The following is a 21889-nucleotide window of genomic DNA, read 5'->3' as shown; positions in this document are numbered from 1 at the left end:
GAGGGCCACCGCTGTCCCCCTGCAGGGAGAATGCACACACACACGCACACGCACACACACACACACACACACACACACACACACACACACACACACACACACACACACACACACACACACACACACACACACACACACAAATGAGGTTTGCTGCTTCAAAGTGAAGAAAACAGTGGTGGAAAGTAAGTACATTTACTCAATTCTGCATAATGACATACAAAAGGTACATTTTGATACCAATACTGAAGTAATTTTTTGTAATTCTGGAATTTTACATGTAACAGAGTATTTCTACATTGCAGTATTGATACTTTTACTTAAGTAAAACAATTGAGTACTTTTTCCACCACTGGTAGAAAGTCAAAGTGTTTTGTGATCATGGATGTTGTGTTTGCATACAGTACACATGCAACAGAGTGGCCCTGCCTGAAGACCAGAAGCCTAATAACTCCCTGGGCATGGGAGAGCTCAAATCCAGGTGATGCATAGACACACAAACAGATGGGTGGGGTTCACCATCAGGATGGTTCAGATTGTGGCAGTATGTTGTCCGGGATTGGGATTTGTTCTAACATACTGTGCAAATGAGTATAAAAAAAACTATAAAGGGAAAAATATGTGATTTTTATTGAACTATTTGGACAAGACAATGGAGAAAGACAGAAAAACAGGAGCAGACCATGAGGGGATGATAAGCAACAAACAGGGTAACAGGGAGCCAGTGTTCTTAATGGCTGAACCACCAAGGTGCTCTTGCAAATACTTTAAAATCATGGACAGTTACTGCCTGGGAATAAAGTGTAACTTTTATGAATGTTTTGACAAAAGTGTGTGACACACATGCACTCACGCACGCACAGATGTTTTGCATACCTTACAACTATCTGTTCCTCCCTCGATGTTGCCTGCACACATCTCATGGGGTCTCACTCTGTAGTTCAAGTAAGATGGACGGTTACAGATCTTGTTCTCGATCACAGGGAATCCGGTTTCCTTCAGGACCCCCTCTCCACCTGTGCCTGTAGAATAAGGCAAAGCTATTTTTTTTTATTAATACGTAAAAACTAAGGACATTTAAAGTGATTTACAAAAGGCATAAAATGCATTAATGGAGAATTAAAGAATAAAAGAAATGAAAGACATGAAATATCTTAAAAAAAATATTAGTGCAATTGTAGTCTCACTTTTCCTGCTCAACCAAGTTGCCTCCATACTGTATGAGGTCTTTCTTACATAAATTGCTACAATGATTTTGGATATGCACTTTTCAGTCAATTTTATCATCTTTATCCTTGTGCACAATCATCTCTCTAGACATGACTTCTCCCCCCATCATCGTCATCATCGTCATTATCATCATCATCATCATCATCATCATCATCATCAATACAGTTTTCATGCTGCACCTTTGATTCATAAAGTGTTCTCAAAAAGGATTTGGTTTGATGACGAAGTAGAGAAGATAATTACACGCACACATGCGCGTGCTTGTTGTACTGTACCTTGAGTTTCTCCCCAGCCAGTAACATAGCACACTGTTTCACTGGGGACCACATAATCTTTGTCTGGGAGACAAACAGGCAGCACCTTGTCGTTTAATAAAGCTGGGCTGGAAACGTATGCACACACACACACACACACACACACACACACACACACACACACACACACACACACACACACACACACACACACACACACACACACACACACACACACACACAAGGATTTTCATTGTACGACCTATGGTTCAAGAATTATAGTGACAAGATGTGAAGCGACCTGTTATAGCACCAGGGGTGGAGGTTCTTCCTTGGCTTACTGGCAGTGTGTGTGCAAAATTTGGACCGATCGGGCCAGCGGTACACAAGATTAGATGCTCACAGTTAGGCAGACAGACAGACAGACAGTGGCTAAAATATAATCCCTGCTCTACCGAAATGAGGTGTTGTTAAATCCCATTTTGAGCTATATGTGCGCAGGAGGGAAAAGGGAGACTCTGAGTTTTCTAATGGAGCCTACATCATCTTATACATTCCAAACATTCATTCAGATAGGTTTCATTGTATGCTGACCCACTGCCACAATTGGACTTCTTATTTTCTTCCAAGTAAGCTAGCTGTTACCCTTTCAATTTAGGGAATCATTCATGATGTATTATTCATTAATAACCAAAAACCAAAACCCCAAGACAGCCAAAAATCAAAATTATAAAGCCTTATTTTGCTTCTGATAAGCTCCAGCGATATCCGGCTGATTTTGGTTAGAGCAACATACAGTATACTTCCACTGCAGTACTCACCTGCTGAGTTTGAGAAGGGCGATGTCGTCTCCGTTGGGCCCAAGAAACAGTTGATCCAGTGTCCTCTCCTGTTTAGACGTCTCGTTGGCTCTTTCTGTGTGGATGCCCATCACCACCTTGTAAAATGATGGCGACTTACTAGACACACACACACAGACACACACACACACACACACACACACAAATGGAACATGCTGTGTCATACGACAAAAAAACTGTCATCCACAAAGTCGAGGTCTGCATTAGGGTTATAACACTTAATCAAACTAATGAATTTAATTGATTATAAAAAGTAATTGATTTAAATAAGATACAGTAGCAAATATAGAGAAAATAGCATGTCTTCAAGCTATCAACGATAGCTTGCGATGCGTAGCATTGTGAGATTGAAGCTTGACCATTTTCACTATTTCTGCATAACACTGTTGCACAATTAGAATAAAATAGGATTTAAATGGTTAAAGGTAGGATAAGTGATATTTCTTGGTTAAAACTAAAATGTTTTTTATTAAAAGGTAAAAGAAAACTATATTCTGGTCATTGCTCGAGTGTTTGTTCAGTAACAGGGGTCTCCCTATCTCTCCAGCTCTTTAACAAACAGAAAATAAATGTTCAGGTGGGTTGCCAAATTCAGCCAATAGGAGAGAGTACCAATTGATCAACTTCATTTTTATAGTGTTCCATTTACAATTTTGTCTGCTCATATCTTTGTGTGCCACCTCCACTTTCAATTGTGTAATCTGTCCTGTCTTAGTTCTCTATCCTGATTGGATAAAATTGGCATCCTGACCTGAAAATATATTTTCTGTTTATAAATAGCTGGAGACATGGAAACCCTTGATACTGAACAAACGCTCTATAGCAATGAGATCAGAGAGCAGAATCACAATATAGAGCTATTTAACACTTATTTTAACCAAAAAAATATTGTTTACCTTACGTTTAATCAGACTAATCAATATATAGTTGATTTAATTTGTTTTATTGTTGATAAATAAAACATGAAAATAATATATTAAAAAATTATGCTTCTTGATGATTTGATTAATCGAAAAAGTAATCGATGGAATCATTGCTAAGAAAATAACCAATAGTTGCAGCCCTAGTCTGTATCTCAGGATGTATTTCCATAAGGGAGTGAGTGTATGTGGGGTGTGTTAGAGGTACTTCTCCAGGCAGTGTGCAGCAGTCACGACCCACTGGGGAGCAATCAGCGTTCCTCCACAGAAATGTTTTCCTGAATTCCTGAGAGAGAAAGAAGGAGACAGACAGACAGACAGACAGACAGACAGAGGGATGGATGGATCGAGGGACAGACAGCAGGGCAGAGATTAAGGCTACAACATTGCGATCCATGATACATGAGGGCAATGAAGAAAACAAATTATATTGTACAATTTCATAGTTTGTCATGTAGTATAGTGTCTTGGTGATATTATATTTTGATGGATTGTATAATATTTTATCACATACCCAACTTTTCGCCCTGAGGGAGGGGAGTGACAAAAGGTTGTCTGGTTGTTGATTGCTTTATATTATCATTATTTTTGTTATTTATTATACTGAACAGACAAGATGTAATACAACAAAAGTGATATTCAGTGCTCACCGCTGAAGGAAATAAGCTACCACTAGACCTACTGGTGCAAGGCTGGATGGAGCAGTAAGGCCTGCTACTGGGTAAAACAGTAATGTAATGTTGCTGCTGATTCTCTCACAGTACAATGAGTCAATAGAAGGGAACTCTAAACCAGCTATTCACAACCTGTGGGCCTGGGCCCACCTGTGGGCCGTGAGGATATTTCAAGTGGGCCCGAAATAATTGGCAAACACATGTCATGGTATCTTTTCTTTAAAACCTTGAAAAATGAGTTTTCCTAGTCATAGGGTATAAAGTAGGCTATACTATGTTAGTTGCATTAATCCAAGCCGGAACACAATTGATTGATTGATCATTAAAATATAAATAAACATGCTCTGAAAACACATGCGTTTCGGCTGCTGGGTGGACCACGAATACTTTTTAGATTTTCAAGTTTGCCCTGATCCAGATAAGGTTGGGAACCACTGCTCTAGACCAATGATTTTGCTGGCTTTCTTAACACAATCCATATCAGACATTTCTTCATCTGTTGCATTCCAAAACAATGAAAAAATCACACCCTGTGTGAAGGAAGCGGTGCCTTTGATGAGTTTATTTAATTGGGCTATGATTTGCGTGACGTTTGGAGAAAATGTGTAAAAGTATTTTTAAAACAATTGTTTTGCCAAAATTGGCCTCCTGGTGGCGCTATAACAGGGCAATGTGAAAAGGGGGGCAATTCTTCCTGGGCCTAGTGGGAATATGCGTGGAAAGTTTCACGGAAATTGCACACTGCGTTCATGTTGTGGGCACGTGTGCAGTGTTGCTTCTTTGCCGTGCCTCCTGGTGGCGCTATAACAGGGCAATGTGAAAAGGGGGGCAATTCTTCCTGGGCCTAGTGGGAATATGATTTGCGTGACGTTTGGAGAAAATGTGTAAAAGTATTTTGAAAACAATTGTTTTGGCAAAATTGGCCTCCTGGTGGCGCTATAACAGGGCAATGTGAAAAGGGGGGCAATTCTTCCTGGGCCTAGTGGGAATATGCGTGGAAAGTTTCACGGAAATTGCACACTGCGTTCATGTTGTGGGCACGTGTGCAGTGTTGCTTCTTTGCCGTGCCTCCTGGTGGCGCTATAACAGGGCAATGTGAAAAGGGGGGCAATTCTTCCTGGGCCTAGTTGGAATATGCGTGGAAAGTTTCACGGAAATTGCACACTGCGTTCATGTTGTGCGCACGTGTGCAGTGTTGCTTCTTTGCCGTGCTCATACGGACGGACGGACGGACGGACGGACAGACGGACGGACGGACACACAGACACGGTCAAATGTAGAGCGGCTGGCACCGCTAAAAAAGAGAACATACAACGTGTATTGTTCCTTTTACACCATTCAACAAGCTGGCTGACCTGCCTTCTATAATAACATTCAACATCATTGAAGTGAAATTGAAGTGTTGATTAATTAATAATGTTCTCATATTTTTGAATAAATAAGGCTATGGGAATTAACAAATATAACGCAGTATTCATCGTTTCTTGGGATATCCAACTGCATACAGTATCAGCCTAAGCCGTTGGTGAGGTCTGATGAAGCCCTATACCTGATGTTGGAAAACCTTGAGCAGAGAGGAATGCCCAGTTGTTAATCTATATTTATTAAATATCCACCCTTTATTTGCTCTGGGTGAAGCGAGTGATAAAAGTGCAGAGAGTTATCAGCCATATAAGGCTGCTATATATTATCAGCCCCATGTTTGGTTTGATACGGCTACCTGATGAATCATTGAAAAATAAAGTGCCACCATGCGCTGAGCAACGAAGAAGTAACATATTGTATCTGGCTGAAAATCAGCCACCTTGTGACAAATGCACATTATATTTATCTGCTTGATCTATGGGTGTTATTATATACGTGGGATATGTAACATCTGATCTGTTTATGCATGTTATTATAAACGAGTGATATGTAACATGTTGGACTCTATGAGCTATATGGACATTTCCAATTCACGTGAGGGTAATGGGTCTGATCAGTGGGTGATTGAATGATTTGCGCCACCCGACTTTACAAATAGAAGGTGTGGTACTGGGGGGAGGGGGGAACAAACAAACCTGTGTACCGGTGGGAACGGGTGGAATCGAGAGGAAATCTCCTGAGCGCCAGTGTTACTAGTTTAAGTTGTAAAGTTTTAACTAAACAGTAGGCTGCAGCCAAGACGCAAGAAACAGCGAGCCCAACGGAAGAGGAACAGTCGTTGCTGCCGTGGGGTTACAATCGCGCTGGATTTATGAATGGACCGCCGATCACTGAGAGGATTCTGACGGAGCCGCGGTGAGATAAATCCATATTTCTGTTCCTGAGGATTACAAATTATGGGGTACCCCGAACATTAAGTTACCTTCGGACCGCGACGTGCGGAAGATCGTTATCGTTTCATTTGGATAAGGACTAATACTAATAGACTTACTCGAGAGCGTGGGGAAAAGAGGCCGTTTGGACAGTAACGCGTGAACGGTTGTTATTGTTTGGAGCGTCGGTCTGCGGTGACGTTCACCCTTACGTCCGAGTAGTTTGTTTATTGTTTATATTTGAATGAGATTGTGATCAGAAGGAGCTTGTGAAAGAAGTATTGTTTTGTTTATCTGTTTGTTTATTTCTTGTGTGTTTATTAGGGAAAAAGTTAGGGACAGAAGTTTATTTAAAAGCCTGAAGTGTATTATTTGTTTACTATTTAGTTTGTCAATTGGTTATTTTGTGGCTTTATTATTAAATTAATTTCAGTTAAAAACCTGTCGATCCCGTTGATTTTCCTTTAGTTAATAATTCTCCTTTCAAGGTAAAGGCCGATTGTTACAACCTGTAGTTCCTGGTCATGTGGTAGAATTCATAGCAGAGGAGACGCTGGAATCTATTATAAGACTGAGCATGTGATAAACAAATTATCACCCGGGAATTCGTCTTTATCCAGGTGTTGGATAATAAAAACGTAAACAAATGTCTGGGTGATAATGTATGTGTAGTGTAATGTACAGTAGCATATCTTTTCCTGTTATATTTAATCCCGGGTAATCCCACTCACTTGAATCTGAGGCTGATCTGCCATGGCCATGAGTGAGGTTTTGATACACAGCCTCCCACAATACGACCAAAACAACGCCGTGGAGAGACAGGTGACACGCCACACTTCATTCCCGCTGCAGTGGAAGACAAGAAACAACAACAGTCTCACCAGTGAAATACAACACTATGTTTACATTTGTTTTGATATAATTTCCCCCCAAAACACATTGGAAGACAAGTCTGGTTGACACTGTGTTGACACTGTGTACTAATGGATCATTAGTACCTAATGATCCATTAGTTCTTCAAGTAATGCGTGCCTGCCTAAATCTGACTTAATACTTTAATCTGAATATAAAAGTTATAATTTAATATGATATCAATGACTGTTGCAGTTCAATCAATAGTCCTTTAATTTCAGGCTATTTCCCAGGCTTTAGTTCAAATTGATATAAAACATCTGAAGACCTTGCCAACACACTGCAAAATGACTTATTTACATTTTAGCACGGTTAATGACACGATGGAGACCAATTCATACTGTACTGTAGCAGCGAGTGGTTGCAGGTTTATTCACCTTCGGCAATAACCTTGTGTGTGTGTGTGTGTGTCTGTCTGTCTGTCTGTCTGTCTGTCTGTCTGTCTGTCTGTCTGTCTGTCTCCTGGGCATAACTCAGGCCCTGGCCGACAGACTTCAAACTTGGCATGTCGCAGTTGACCCAGAGATGTGCAGAAGTGTCTTAGTCCAGGGGCCAAGCCAGATATTAGTACCACCCAAGGTGACCGTAAATCCTTTATATTTCTGTCTTCCTTCATGTCTCTAGTTAATAGTTTGGTATGATACATCTGCAAATCTAGTAGCGTAATGACAGTTATCACTCTCTAAACAAACCTACCTCCATAAAACTGTGATATGACTTCTAGACAATACTTTTTGGAAACCAATGGTCTTATAAACAGTTGACCCTAAGGTCATTTTACCAGTAGAATCCATTTCTGCTGAGGAAATGTTGGTATTGTGCATATTTAATGAGATAATTTGCTTATTTGAACACATTACACACACAAAATGGTGGTCTATGACCTGTCTGTGACCTACTGGCAATGTGCAAAAGCAATTTGGTGCTGATCGGCCCAATGATTTGCGAGTTTTGCGAGACAAACTGCTACAAGCTGTAGTTGACAAATCCAACACATCGGCTTCATGGACTGGCCTAGCTCTGCGTCACGTTTGTGCAGCTGCATCATTATACCGTAAAGTGGTAACGTGCTGCTTGCATGCAATAGATTAAGTAGAACTCCATTTATTTTACAGGACAATGCATAAAATGTCTGTATCGCGTTCGGCCAAGAGATTTGATGTAGAGGAAAAAAAGGAGGGGCCAAGTATAAACCCTTGGTTGACAAAGTGTATAGAGTGGTTAACACTGAGGATCTTACAGTGTAGAATGGGACCAGGACATATTGGGGGCGTCAAGGCCAAATGCACACAAAACTGGGTGTTATTAAAATTAAAAGGTTGATGATAATCTCTGGATAAACATACCACAGTCAGGAATCTGGCAGTAATCCCATTTCTTGTTCACATCAGTGGTGTAACACCACGGACCGTTCACATCATTGTCTGGGTTTCTGCAACTCTAACAGTAAGACAACAAAGAATGATTAAAGCTGCACTTAATTTATACATGCTTAGAACAAAGTATAAATCAAGCTTAACACTTTTCAACACTATGTACGGTATATATTTGTTATAGGGCTAATATTCCATTAGCAGCCATGAGACTGAGCAGTCCTCTGTGTCTCTGAAACGCCACTGAAGTTGTGATGAAAAGTTTACTCCAGTGAGTCACACACACGGGCATGCAAGCGAGCGAGCACACACACACACACACACACACACACACACACACACTTACATTGCTCTCTAGCCCTTTGGTGGGGTGTGTCTCAGGGGTGAAACTGTTGTGTCGGTGGGGTGTCTGTGCGGGCCAGGCCTGACAGGTGACTCCCAACAGGGTCATGGAGGTAGAACCATTGTAAGTTGCTCCATTCCCCACCTTGCAGTCTGACAGAAAGACATAGATGGATGGATGGATGGATGTAATTTAGGATGTAATAATTAATGTTTAGATAAGATACTTCCATTCAAACGAGGGAGGTGAGTGATTGAACAATCAGGTGAACAAAGAGTTCAGTCATTGTGTGTGTGTGTGTGTGTGTGTGTGTGTGTGTGTGTGTGTGTGTGTGTGTGTGTGTGTGTGTGTGTGTGTGTGTGTGTGTGTGTGTGTGTGTGTGTGTGTGTGTGTGTGTGTGTGTGTGTGTGTGTGTGTGTGTGTGTGTGTGTGTGTGTGTGTGTGTGTGTGTGTGTATGAATAAAGCATAAAGACTGCCCCAAAACAAGCTGCTAGTCAGATTTTAGTGAATAAATATACTGTAGAACAAAATGTGGTGAATGAATGGATGTATAAGAAAAATCATGATTGATTGAATGAATGAGCCAATGATTGTATGAATGAGGGGGTGAGTGAGTGAGTGAATTAATTAATAAATACATTTGTGAATGTGTGAATGAATGAATTAGGGATGAACAAATCAAAGACTCAATTAGTCACCTCTTTCTGGGGTGGTCTGAGTGGCTGCGGGCAGAGCGGGGACCGCTGGTTTGGTCGGTAAGACCCCAGAAGGTTTGGCGGAGCACCTATCCAGGTTGCAGTACTCCCAGCGAACAACAGGATCAGTGGTGTAACACCAGGGAGCTCGGTCTTCGTCTGGGTTCCTGCACAGGTTCCGTCTCAGGTCACTGTCACACAGGCAGAGAGGAAGAGCACTGATCGTGACCATTTTCTTTGGTATTTCGGCAGTTAAAAACAATAATCACCATGTCATGTGTTTGTGGTGAACTGGGTTATAGCTCATGGTCCAAGGTTGCCACAGCATGAGAATCCCAGGCAGAAGGAAATCTGTGCAGAGTTGAAAAAGATTCCTGCAATCATTCAGCATCTACCAGAAAAACATAAGTCCCAATTCCTGCAGTAGCAGACCAATAGAGGGCATTCTGGACAGCTACTTAAGTGGGTATAAATGGCTTTGACTGAAGCACAACGTTCATGAAAGAGGGTGTCAATCGTCCCTGGTTTAAGGGTTAAAATGTTCTGTGGGGTCCCTTTGTCACTGTGAGAAATGTACTATAACAACAATGTCCTCACTGGCATTCCCAGAGTTAAATATATGTTATAACCACAATGTCCCCACTTGGAAGCCCGGCTTAGAACCTGAGCTGTAAGTTAGTCTGCATGGCTAGAGAGCATCTTTGTCCTCACCTTCCTGTCTCTCTCTGTGATGGTCCTATCTAAATTACATCAAGCAAAACAATTGGTGAAAAAACGATTAAAATGTTGACCGTTGAATCGCAGAGCATTGTTTCTCACCCTAGTGGGAAGGCCGGTGGGGTTTTCTTGTGCTTGTGAGGGGTCATGGAGCTCCAAGCCTGACACTTCTTGCCACTGATGGTCACTGTGGTCGCGCCGCGGTAGCTCGACCCGTCCCCCACGTAACAGTCATCGTCCTCTACAGCAGGGACAACTGGCTCATCTGCAACAAACACAGGCAATTATTTCCATTTAGGAAGAGGAAGTGATACAGTACAGGAGTAGGAGGAAGACGTAGGTAAGGTTGGTTACACAGAGTGATGTTAACGTAACCACCTTGATTGATTGATTGATTGATTGAACACTTTATTAACAGTTTGCAAATAGCAGCAGGTACGTACTGTATATCGTCGGTGTCCAGGACGAACCAGCTATCTCCATTTTCATCTTTTTATTTTTTTTCATAAATTAACGCTATTGAACACCCTTTACGTCTGTGTAAAAAAATCAAAACATTTGAACCAATGAAAAGTATTAAAAAGCGCCTCTGACGAAAACTCCCAACTCCATTGGATCCTCAAACTGTCCTTCAAAAACAAACTCCCCCTCTCTACTCTGCTGCAGTCTTTTCACAAGAACACAGAACAGAGCGCGCTGCGCAGTGAACAGGAGGAGGAAGATCACGTAAACACACTCCCCGTAGTCTGTTAAAACTATGCAGTGTACCTGTTTATCAAACTAACACTGCACTGACGCTAATGTTATGAAAACAAGTAATTATATTTCTAAAATCTATGAAGTGTTTAATGAGGAGTAAGTGCAGCGGCTAAAAGCAATATTTTGGGAGAATCGTTCACTTGGTGATACAAGCGTGAAACTTGGTACAGATCATCTTTAGAGGTCATTTATCGATTTTTTTAATCGAGCCACTTGAAAATCAAAGATGGCGGCCATTTTTCAAGATGGCCGACATCTTAGTGGGCAGTTAAGTGATATGATGGTTTATTTGGTGATACAAGCATGAAAATTGGCATGAGCAGTCTCTGTGGGTCACTTGACAATAGGCCACCCACAGCTACTTGAAATTTCAAGATGGCAGCCATTTTTCAAGATGGCCAACACTTTAGTGGAGCAATTAAGTTATATAATGGTTTATTTGGTGATACAAGCATGAACATTGGCATGATCAGTCTCTGTGGGTCACTTGACAATAGGCCACCCACAGCTACTTGAAATTTCAAGATGGCGGCCATTTTTCAAGATGGCCAACACTTTAGTGGAGCAATTAAGTTATATAATGGTTTATTTGGTGATACAAGCATTACATTTGGCATGAGCAGTCTCTAAGGGTTGCTTGACAAGAAAACACTCCCAGCCACTTTACATTTCTATTTTCAAGATGGCCACCCCCTGGATCCTCAAAAGATACATTTTCTCATAGAAATGTATGTTTTTTTTTCATTAAGGACGATTATTATTATTATGCTAAAGAACAACTTTTAACACATCACAATATAGTTGTGTTGATTTGTTGATCATAGATAGATTAGATAAGAGTGAATATCTGCACTACCAGGGCACACTGGTGATATATCACTGGGGTTCAATGTCAGCTAATTGAAAGTTGGTATCCCAAATGCTGTCTAATTTACCCCAAAACAGTTAGATAGCCGCACCTGAATTGACAGGTTGTGCCAGCACGGGAGAGCCGAGCCAAGGTTAATGGGGTTTTAGTTAACCGGATGGTGTACAGATCGCTCAGGATTTAAATGGCATTGGATGAACGATCGAACTAAGTGTAGGGTTAAGGCACGAACTTAGTTGTATCCCATACATCAAAGTGCTTGGTAAAAGGTGGTAAAAGGATAAACCCTCGGCCTCTGCCTATGCTGCAGACATGGCAGAAGCCATCATAACAGTTGTGAAAACTAACTGGGACAGATGTTTAATTTGTCAGCAGGTCACCAAGGAAAAACTCATTCAGCCGAGTTTATTCAACAGAGAGCACGATCGTACTGGTTATGATACCATTGCAAGAAATGTTCCATTATTTCATAAGATCAATGCTCTGCCTATCTTACTTAGTCCAACCCGACTAGATGAAGGTGATGGCATAGAAAGCACATCGACAAGAAACAGAGCAAAATATAATTCAAGCTGTAAACTTAGGTTCAACAACACAGAGCTGGAAAGGACCCAAAAGAGAGCATCTACATCTGCTGAAGACACTGAAGATACCAAAGATATCCATGTCAAGAGGCCAAGAAGATCTAATGTATGACCGGTCCAGCGATGTCACAACTGTGAACGAGGCCAGGCTTGATCTCTTTGCCAGAAAGCAAAGACAATATGACTTGATCCCACCAACTCAAGCAGCACTCAAAGAGCATGCCAAACATGCTTCTTATGAGGCTGGATACGTGTGGGGACAGGCATTGAAGCGACATCCACAAATGCCGAGCCCATCTGACTGGGGATGGGTGGAACAGGACGAGAAGTGGAAAGTCTTCTGGACTCCACTTCCACCTATTGCGGAGAGTTGTTGGGAGTTGACCAAATGTGGGTGCTCCAAGGCATGTACTGGAAGGTGTAACTGCTTCAGATATGGACTCAGTTTCACATGCCTATGTAGTTGCCCCTGCTAGAACCTATTTGCATGTTTATTTTGCCAGAGTTATTCCCTGTTGTCCTCTGTGTTTTCAAGTGGAGGCCTATGGCTCGGCTTCCCCTCGTCACATCGACGCATCATGTTTTACTTTTTATCTAGTCTATTACTGTGTAATTTTCAGTTGTTACTTTGTAACATTGCTTCCACTGCCTTCCACTGCCATATCTAACAGTGAAGCACATTTTCAGTTTAGTTCCTTAGTATCGTTTGTCATGGTTCCGTGGCTATTGCCATTCAGTATTAGCCATTACTCATAATTTTGGAGCACTGTCCGTTCAGCACCACAACTGTGCTTATCAGCACCACAACTGTGCTAATTTATTCATCTTATTTTTTGTTTCCCCACCCCTTAGTATTTATTTGACACATGTAATGGCTGTTAGTTTAAAAAAAACAATATATATATATATATATATATATATATATATATCCTCCCTTGTGACTGTTACCTTGTCGTGGTAAGGGAGCTTGTTTAGGCCTACCTCAGTGAACCCTGAGAGCTATGCCGGTGGGAGGCAACTCCTGACAGGTCTTACCAAACTGGACAGGTCGTGGGCGAGGAGTCAGACAAAACACAGTCAAACAACCTCTCTTGACAGAGCTTTTTGAGGAACCCAATACATTTCTATGAGAAAAGGTATCATTTAAAGATTGACATCTTGAAATTTCAAGTGGCTGTGGGCGGTTTCTTGTCAAATGACCTTTTGAGACGGCTCATGGCAATTTTCATGCTTGTATCACCAACTAAATGATTTCTTAAGCTTAACTAGTCCACTAAGGTGGTGGCCATCTTGAAAAATGGCCGCCATCTTGACATTTCAAGTAGCTGTGGGTGGCTTATTGTCAAGTGACCCACAGAGACTGCTCATGCCAATTTTCATGCTTGTATCACCAAATGAACCATTATATAACTTAAATGCTCCACTAAAGTGTTGGCCATCTTGAAAAATGGCCGCCATCTTGAAATTTCAAGTAGCTGTGGGTGGCCTATTGTCAAGTGACCCACAGAGACTGCTCATGCCAATTTTCATGCTTGTATCACCAAATAAACCATCATATCACTTAACTGCCCACTAAGGTATCGGCCATCTTGAAAAATGGCCGCCATCTTGGATTTTTGAGTGGCTCGATTAAAAAAGTCAAAGAGTTGACCTAAAGGAATGTTCATGCCAATTTTCACGCTTGTATCACAAAGTGAACGATTGTTCCTACTATCCGCTCTACTAGAGACAATGTGACAAGAAGAAAGGCGTTCATAGCATTTCTGCCACGCTAGTTCTACTACTTTGCAGAAGTTATTGTAATATTTAAAGTCCCGTTTATTATTGTAGGCCTATATAAGTGTCATGAAGCATCAGGGCATTAATTCACATGTTGTTGTGATGCATTGTGAGCTTGGATATCCATTGTTAGCTTTTGGGAATTTGTACCCTTTTGAAACCTCTCACTCAGCCCTCAGCAGCAAGTGGAGCTATTGTTGTTTGGACACCTAACTCCATTTCAGCTTGATTTCTGCTCGTCTGAAACTACTAACTCCACTTGCGCTGGGTAAAGTGTTGATTTACCCGCGATTTGGGTAAAGTGTTGATAATATAATGACACATGCAAGTATCTGACAATATATAACGTCACTATACCAACTTTGATGAGGCAGTATTGCTTTTTTTTTAAATATAAGGTTTTCTTCATTTCCTGAAAAACTTATATTTTGTTTTTTCGTTTCCTGAACAATGAACGTTTTGGAGTTAGCAGGTTCACGCTGGACAGCAGAGATATACAATGGTGCTAAAAGGACAACACCATTAACATCCATTGTGGTCCTGCGTATTCAATTAATCCAAATTGAATTGAACCTGGCTCTCCTGCATGGATACACTTCCTGACCACCGGAGATATTAGGCTACTGTTCTACAGGCAGGGCTACTCTGCTACATCTGGTGTCAGAAAAGCCAATGGTAATGTTATAACATAGCATTCTAGGAGTCAACGTTTGTGCAGAGGCCATTGCAATGAAAAGGGCAAGATGTTCATTGTCTTCTTCTATATCATAATGTTAGTAAACCACTTTCAACCTATTCCCTATTTTGGGAAAGTCATGATACTGTAGGTATTTTCAGAATGTGAGCTTTTAGATCTGCTATTTCTATTAGGGCTTACAGTAAGCTTACAGTTAAGTGGTTGATGACTAAAATAGTGTTTGGTACTGTACGTGAAACCAGTCAGGAAACGTTCTTTCAATGCAACCAGTATGTGGTCTTGATGAGTGGATTGGCCATTACTGTTCTGTCCTTGAGGCAGGGATAATGCTACTGATGCCCAATAACAGAACATTAAGCAGTAGCAGTAGTGAAGCATGGGAGCATCGACATCTAGCTAAACTCTGGTCAGTTTCTCTGCAAACAGTACATTGAGAAGTCACAGAGACATGATGGTTTGTTATTCGTCTTCAGCAGAAATTCCTTAAAAGTAAAAACTAAAATCATTGTCATGAACTTAAGTAGTTAAAGCTACCTGGTCCGGGGGCACCATCACAGCTAGGGACCTGGCAGTATTCCCAGCGTGTCTCTGAATCAGTGGTGTAGCACCATGGCATCCTCTTACTGTCTGGGTTACGGCAGTTGTTGTTGTCCAGGCCTCTGACAAAAATAGGTAGGTACAGTAAGTACTGTAGGTAGTAGACAAAACAGACAGACAGACAGAAGGATAGATACTGTAGATGGATAGATACTAGTGTAGATAGATACCGTATTTATCTGGGTGTTCTTACTTGCATGGGTAGTTGTCGGACGAGCGGTTGTGTTTGTGAGGTGTCTGGACCGACCAGCCCTGGCAGGTTTTGCCAGAGATTGTCCTGTTAACCGTCCCCCTGTAGTTTCCTCCCTCGCCAGTGGCGCAGGTCAGCTCTGGGACGATGGTAGGTGGCTCTGACGCTGCTGAGGACAGGAAGGACAAGGTGATGGATGAGAGGGGAAAGACGAGGACCAGTGTATTTCGCCTTGTCTGTTAACCTGCTCATTAGATCTTTTTCGCAATTGCCATTTTAAGCCATTTTATGAAATAAACAGGTGTTACCAATAATACAAAGCAAGCTTCCATTCCTCTCATGGCAAACCGAGTTTGGGCTCTGCTATTCTAAGATTAGTATCACTAGTCCATACCTGTTGAAGTGCGCAGGCGAAAGTAGTTGCAAACGTGGGGTTATTGCGCGTCCTGTGTGTGCTTGCGGGCAGACAGTGCCACAGTGGGTCTATGGATCCCATTGCTCGTGGGGCCATCCCACTGCTGGGCAGCTAACCATGGCAACATTGTTTGACACAAAAACGCTAATAAACAGCTGAGATTTGGTGAAATCAAAAAACGGCCTTCGCAGTTCCAGATGGTAAAGGTCAATGCCTGTGTGCAAATTCAGATCAATTGCTCCAGCCACTGAGGAGAACCGGGCACACAGTATTGGTCTCACCGTCCACCGACCACTCGCCCCACCCACCACAGAGGTTTGTCAAATTATAGGAGGATTGGTGACAGAACCTACTGTTAACCTACTATTTATTGTCAATATGGCTGCCTTAAAGAAGTATTTTTAACCAGTGTATATAAAGGACCTCAGAGTGTGTTTTGCGAGATGTTCTGATGGGATTGCAAAAAAAAATTAAATCACAAATACACTTAATTTTGCCTCCATTTAATTCCTAGCAGTGCTGAGAGGGCCACAAATCCTGTGTACCTACTCTATGTGACACTGATTAGTATATTTGTGTAATTTTCTATTATCACAGATCAAGATCCAGATTTCTCAAAGGTCCGGTCACACTTTCAATAGTGTGTCAACAACAGAATGGGAGGTGGGGGACTCACTGCAGCGGGGTATGCTGCAAAAGTCCCATCGTTTGGCCTCGCTGGTTGTGAAGCACCAGGGTCTGGGGTCACCATCCGGATTCCTGCAGTAGTTCTCCTCCAGGTACTTCTCTGGAAGACTGGGGGAGCGGGGGGTTGGGGGGGCGGGAGAGATGGAAAAAAGACATTAGCTTTCGTTCTATGCTGTATTAAGCTTGAGAAAATGTGATTATCCCATAACAAGAGGTGACAAGAGGTATTGCATGACGCTCAAAGTGTAATATTTCCCCCACCAAATGTTGGTATTTGCCAGGGTTCAAATTCTGAGCAGGACATACATGTTAAGGATTGTAGCTTTAAAGGCTTCCTGAAAACAAGTGACAAGACATGGAGACCACTGGACAACATAGATGAGTGGTTCTCAAAGGGACCCTCTGGGTTCCTTGAGGGAGTTCAAAATGGACCCTTACTGGTCTGTAACTCTACATTACTGACCAGACTTATGGGGGTCCTTAAAACAAAACAAATTTGAGAACCACTGACATAGATAAATTGTGTGTGGTGTATTTATTACGCGCTGGGGATGTAGCCATGGTTGTGTGGTTTCTGCGCGTCCCAGCGCTGGCAGGTGAAGCCATTCTCTGTGGTGGCGATCTTCCCTCTGTAGTCCTCTCCACTGCAGTGCATGCACTCCTCTGTCCAACAGCAAACAACACAGAGTTTGTCAGCCAACCATCCATCCATCCATCCATCCACCCATCGATCAATTCCTTCATCTATCCATTAATTGCTTCCCTCCATTCATGCATCCATCGATCCATTCATCCCTTCATCCATCCATCCATCCATTCTCAGTCACTTATCCATCTTACGGCTGCAGTTTTCTACGTTGCAGGGCTCCCAGCGTGTGCTGGGGTCCGTAGTGTGGCACCAGGGACCCTTGCTGTCCGAGTCTGGGTTCCTACAGAAGTTGGAGTCCAGGTCTGCCCTGGGATGAGTCTGAGGGGTGATGCTGCAGGCAGCACGCACATCACACAGAACACAAGGTGAGATATTATGCAGTATGAGATGATTCCATATGAGTTTAGATTAGATATGACTTGGTATGACTATACTGTATGATGTACTGTAGAAGGATTAGAAATGATGTGACGTGTCATGTGATAATGTGTCATGTTGATATGATATATGATATATGATATGATATGATATGATATGATATGGCTAAATAGGTAGAGCGGGCGCTTGTCATGTTTGTACATAAACTATTAATACTACTACTTGGGAATCGAAAGGTTCCCCGTTCGAGCCCCAGCTGCGATTAAATGTAATGCAAAATAAAAGAGACAAGGTGAAATGAGAGGAAAACCTATGTGGGTGTGGGAATTTCTCAGCCCATCTCTGGCAAGTCTTTCCCGATTCCGTTCTAGACTTTGTGCCTCTATAATCTGTTCCTATTCCATTCACACACTCCAACAGGAATCCTAGACAAGATAGATAAAAGATAAGTTCAACAAATCTATGAAATAACAGCCTCAGTGCCAGTGTAAGTGTAATTTATTTTAATCTGTGTTTTTGTCTAGCAACACAGCCATGTGACAACAAAGTAGCCCTTCTCACAGTCTTTTTACTCCCCCCCCCCCCCCCAAAAAAAAAAGAGAAAAAAAGAATACAAATAAATAGATAAAATTAATGAATGAATGAACAAACGAATAAATAAATAAATAAATAAATAAATAAATAAATAAATAGACAGACAGACAGACAGACAGACAGACAGACAGACAGACAGACAGACAGACAGACAGACAGACAGACAGACAGACAGACAGACAGACAGACAGACAGACAGACAGACAGACAGACAGACAGACAGACAGACAGAGAAGAGGAACCTACCTTTTTTTTCATACAGAGCTGTGCTGCTCTTGCGTATAACAGTCTCTACTTTGGAGTTAGCTTCTGCTGTCCAACATTCCTGTTCTTTCTCTATGTACATGAATGACCTGAAAAATACAACAGTAATTGTTATGGAGACAGCAGCTGCTGTCAGTTTGAACCTTTCATGAACCGTTGTCTGCCAGCCTGTTTAAGCATAAAATGTGAACTTTACATGCAACTTTACAATGAAATCCTACTTGCACGTGAAGGCTGTTTCATCATTACACTTGACAGCACACTCTGCTACAGTGTTCACCGAGTATTCCCTCTTATGCAATGAGAGGATCCATGCCCCATCTGTCTTGGCATAATCGTCCACATTACCACCGACTGGAAGAACAGAAAAGAAAAACATATAACTGTTTATCTGTTTTATCTATCAATAAAGAAAGAGTGACAGTGATCAGTGATAGTTGCAGTTTGGATGATCTGTCTGTGAAATGATTCAGATAAGAGTGTGTTATGGTGATGAAATATTCATATAACAATTTACGAATTTAGATTTAGAATAATACATTAAAATAGAGACATATAGAGTCTGCACACTGGATCATGCTCCCACAATAACTTTAATGGATTATCACCAAGGTGATGTTTTGAGCGTCTGCTATATTCATATACAGTACCAGTGAGAGAATAAAGGGTGCTGTAGTTTACTTATCCTGTGAAAAAAATCCTGTTTTGATGGTTGCAACACTGACCAGGCTATTGACAGATGAGTCATTTGTGGACATACAAAACTACAAGACATTGTTGAAAAACACTGAGGTGGTTTAATGTTAGTTAAGTTGGAGGACAATTATACACAATAGTGGCGATTCAGGAAGAAATGTCAGGAAAAATTATAGGAACCGTAAATTAAGTCATAAGTTGGTAACCCTGACAGTTCTCTCGCAAATAAAGCATGGTGTAATACGAAAAATAGCAAAACAACTTTAGATTACTTAATCATCAACAAATGATCAAAATTTAACCAAGGGCCTATTTCAATAGCAGATTAATATTAATTAAAACAAAATGTACCTGAAATAATTGTTTTACTGGAAATATACCATTACATATTAGGCTACTGATGTTGATTTAAAGAAGACAGAAATGAAAAGAATAGTAGTGGTGTTACACAATTTACCTCACTGGTAAAATGGATGATAGAGAGACAGAGAGTAGAGTTAATATTAATCAAAATATCATTTGCTACTGCATAACCTTAGCCTTTTGAAGTTACTGTATGAGAACAGTTACCTTTATAACAAATATACATACATTTTAGGAGAAGACTGCAAATATCAATTTACATTTAACATTTTAAATTGAGTGAACTAGATGGAAATAAGACCAATGCTTACATAAAACCCCTCAGTAACTTCTGCCAAGAAGGCCTACCACTGCTGTTCCGTATTTAGTTTCACTTACACATTTGAATAATTGTGATAAATGGCTCCTATACAATGGACACACTCTAAGCCTCTGCCATGTGTAACCTGGTAAATCACCCTCAGAATTAATCAAATGTGTTTTCTGAAAAAAGCTCAAATAATTCAGATGCCATTGCTTTTTCCCAGTACAGTATATCTTACCTGTACAGATGACCGTTGCCACGAGGAAAGTTTTTTTGTACAGATCCATGGTGAGAACTCTCACTAAAAGTGCATAACCGACTAACTCACTGTACCTTATTGGGGTCCTTTCACCCAAGGCAGTAAGACAAAAACATCTCAATCATTGGTCAATCATTAGCTTGACAAGGACAGTTTAGGTCAAAAACTGTTTGCCTGTGGGTGGATTTAGTACACAGTGGGGTGAGTCTCAGTACATCAAAGTACAGCATTTCCATGTCTCATTGAATATCTTTGATCTGAACTTATCTGATACATACACTAGCACTATGCTTTTCAGATCCTTTCATCATAATGACAATATGTATTTGTATACTGCTGGTGTCTTCCATTCGTACCCACAACACAATGGATTACGGACATGAGCTTTGACCCTTTCAATATCATGTGGCCTTTTGTGTTCTGTTATCGTTGTACCAATTCAATATCCAGTCCACACAGATTCACATAGCAGTGTCTTTTATGAGACTAATGACTTGATATTTAGAACAGCTAAATTGTAGTATTTTACAGTATGTATTAAAACACCATGTGAAGCAAGGAACCATTCTCGTTATGCATTCGAATGCATTAATTAAGTGAAGGTGAGGGCCGCCAGTTGCCCATGTATGGTATAGATGAGTGATTCACCACATGTGTGTAGGCTACTGGGTCAAGCAGATAAAGATCATAATTCATGACAGCTACTGGGTGACTGAATTGTTTCAGCTGTATAGGTGCTGTATTGTTCCAAGGGGCAAATTAGTGGAGGTAATTTGTAAGCAAATAGATTAAGTTATTTGTATACCTTAATGTTCTGCATTTCCTTCCATGATGCCTTTAGTAGTGCCTTACAATGTGTGTTACATTTACCCATCAGCAAATGTAACCAAGTAAGTCAACCTACGTTACCTGCTCATCAGGGGCAATTAATGATTCGAGTGTCTTGCTCAAGGACACTTCAAGCCAGGAGGAGCAGAGAACTTCCGGTGACCAGACAACCAGTCTACCTGCTGTTCTATCCTGCTGTTCTATCATGCCCAACGGTGCCGGAGATTAGCTGCTCACAGACGGACTGACACACGCACGCGCGCACGGACGGACGGACAGGGTGCAAAACATAGTCTCCATGATCTACGCAATCGATTTATCTGATTAACCACTTAACCCTGACTGTATTGTACTTCATTGTACTATGGCGGCATACAAAAATAGTGAATATAGGCAAGCCGATATACAATTTTGGTGTAGCATTTTATTCTGCAGATGTTTCTCTTGAAGCCATTCAGCCACCATGTGTCACCTTCTGGCTCTGTACACAGAAATGTTATTTGCATTTGAAAAAGGAAAATAAGCCATCATATTGGAGTGACATAATCCTTCCTAATAAAGGTTAATCCACAGATGAGCCCTAAAACATACAATGAACAGTACATGTGTTTTTTTTCTTTATTTTTTTTGTGGTTACAATGTAGCCCAGTGTTTCTCAAACCTTTTAATTTCAAGAACCCCCATAACCTTTGAGAGTATACAAAG

General features: G+C 41.2%; 2 protein-coding genes across 4 annotated transcripts in view; both read right to left on the bottom strand.

Moving 5' to 3' along the window:
• Window positions 1–21889, bottom strand: part of ddc (dopa decarboxylase) — an 87767-nt gene that overhangs the window by 30129 nt on the left and 35749 nt on the right. The window lies entirely within an intron of this gene.
• Window positions 1–21889, bottom strand: part of LOC308084491 (plasminogen-like) — a gene marked incomplete at both ends in the record, with an annotated part of 52140 nt that overhangs the window by 143 nt on the left and 30108 nt on the right. Inside the window, 18 exons of the mRNA XM_080427156.1 lie at window positions 1–19; window positions 874–1019; window positions 1503–1609; window positions 2303–2440; window positions 3470–3547; window positions 6964–7078; window positions 8491–8584; window positions 8864–9012; window positions 9560–9747; window positions 10376–10538; window positions 15495–15619; window positions 15751–15913; window positions 16839–16957; window positions 17392–17512; window positions 17690–17829; window positions 18187–18301; window positions 18717–18823; window positions 18956–19088. The exon at window positions 1–19 is cut by the window's left edge and continues 143 nt beyond it. Coding sequence (XP_080283282.1) covers window positions 1–19; window positions 874–1019; window positions 1503–1609; window positions 2303–2440; window positions 3470–3547; window positions 6964–7078; window positions 8491–8584; window positions 8864–9012; window positions 9560–9747; window positions 10376–10538; window positions 15495–15619; window positions 15751–15913; window positions 16839–16957; window positions 17392–17512; window positions 17690–17829; window positions 18187–18301; window positions 18717–18823; window positions 18956–19088 — 2220 coding nt within the window. The remainder of the gene's footprint in view (window positions 20–873; window positions 1020–1502; window positions 1610–2302; window positions 2441–3469; window positions 3548–6963; window positions 7079–8490; window positions 8585–8863; window positions 9013–9559; window positions 9748–10375; window positions 10539–15494; window positions 15620–15750; window positions 15914–16838; window positions 16958–17391; window positions 17513–17689; window positions 17830–18186; window positions 18302–18716; window positions 18824–18955; window positions 19089–21889) is intronic.

This window comes from Gymnoscopelus braueri (genome assembly GCF_963280865.1).
Source record: "Gymnoscopelus braueri genome assembly, chromosome: 4".
NCBI classification, from domain to species: domain Eukaryota; kingdom Metazoa; phylum Chordata; class Actinopteri; order Myctophiformes; family Myctophidae; genus Gymnoscopelus; species Gymnoscopelus braueri.
The sequence above is the reverse complement of the archived record's forward strand: the minus strand, read 5'-3'. Positions and strand labels throughout refer to the sequence as shown.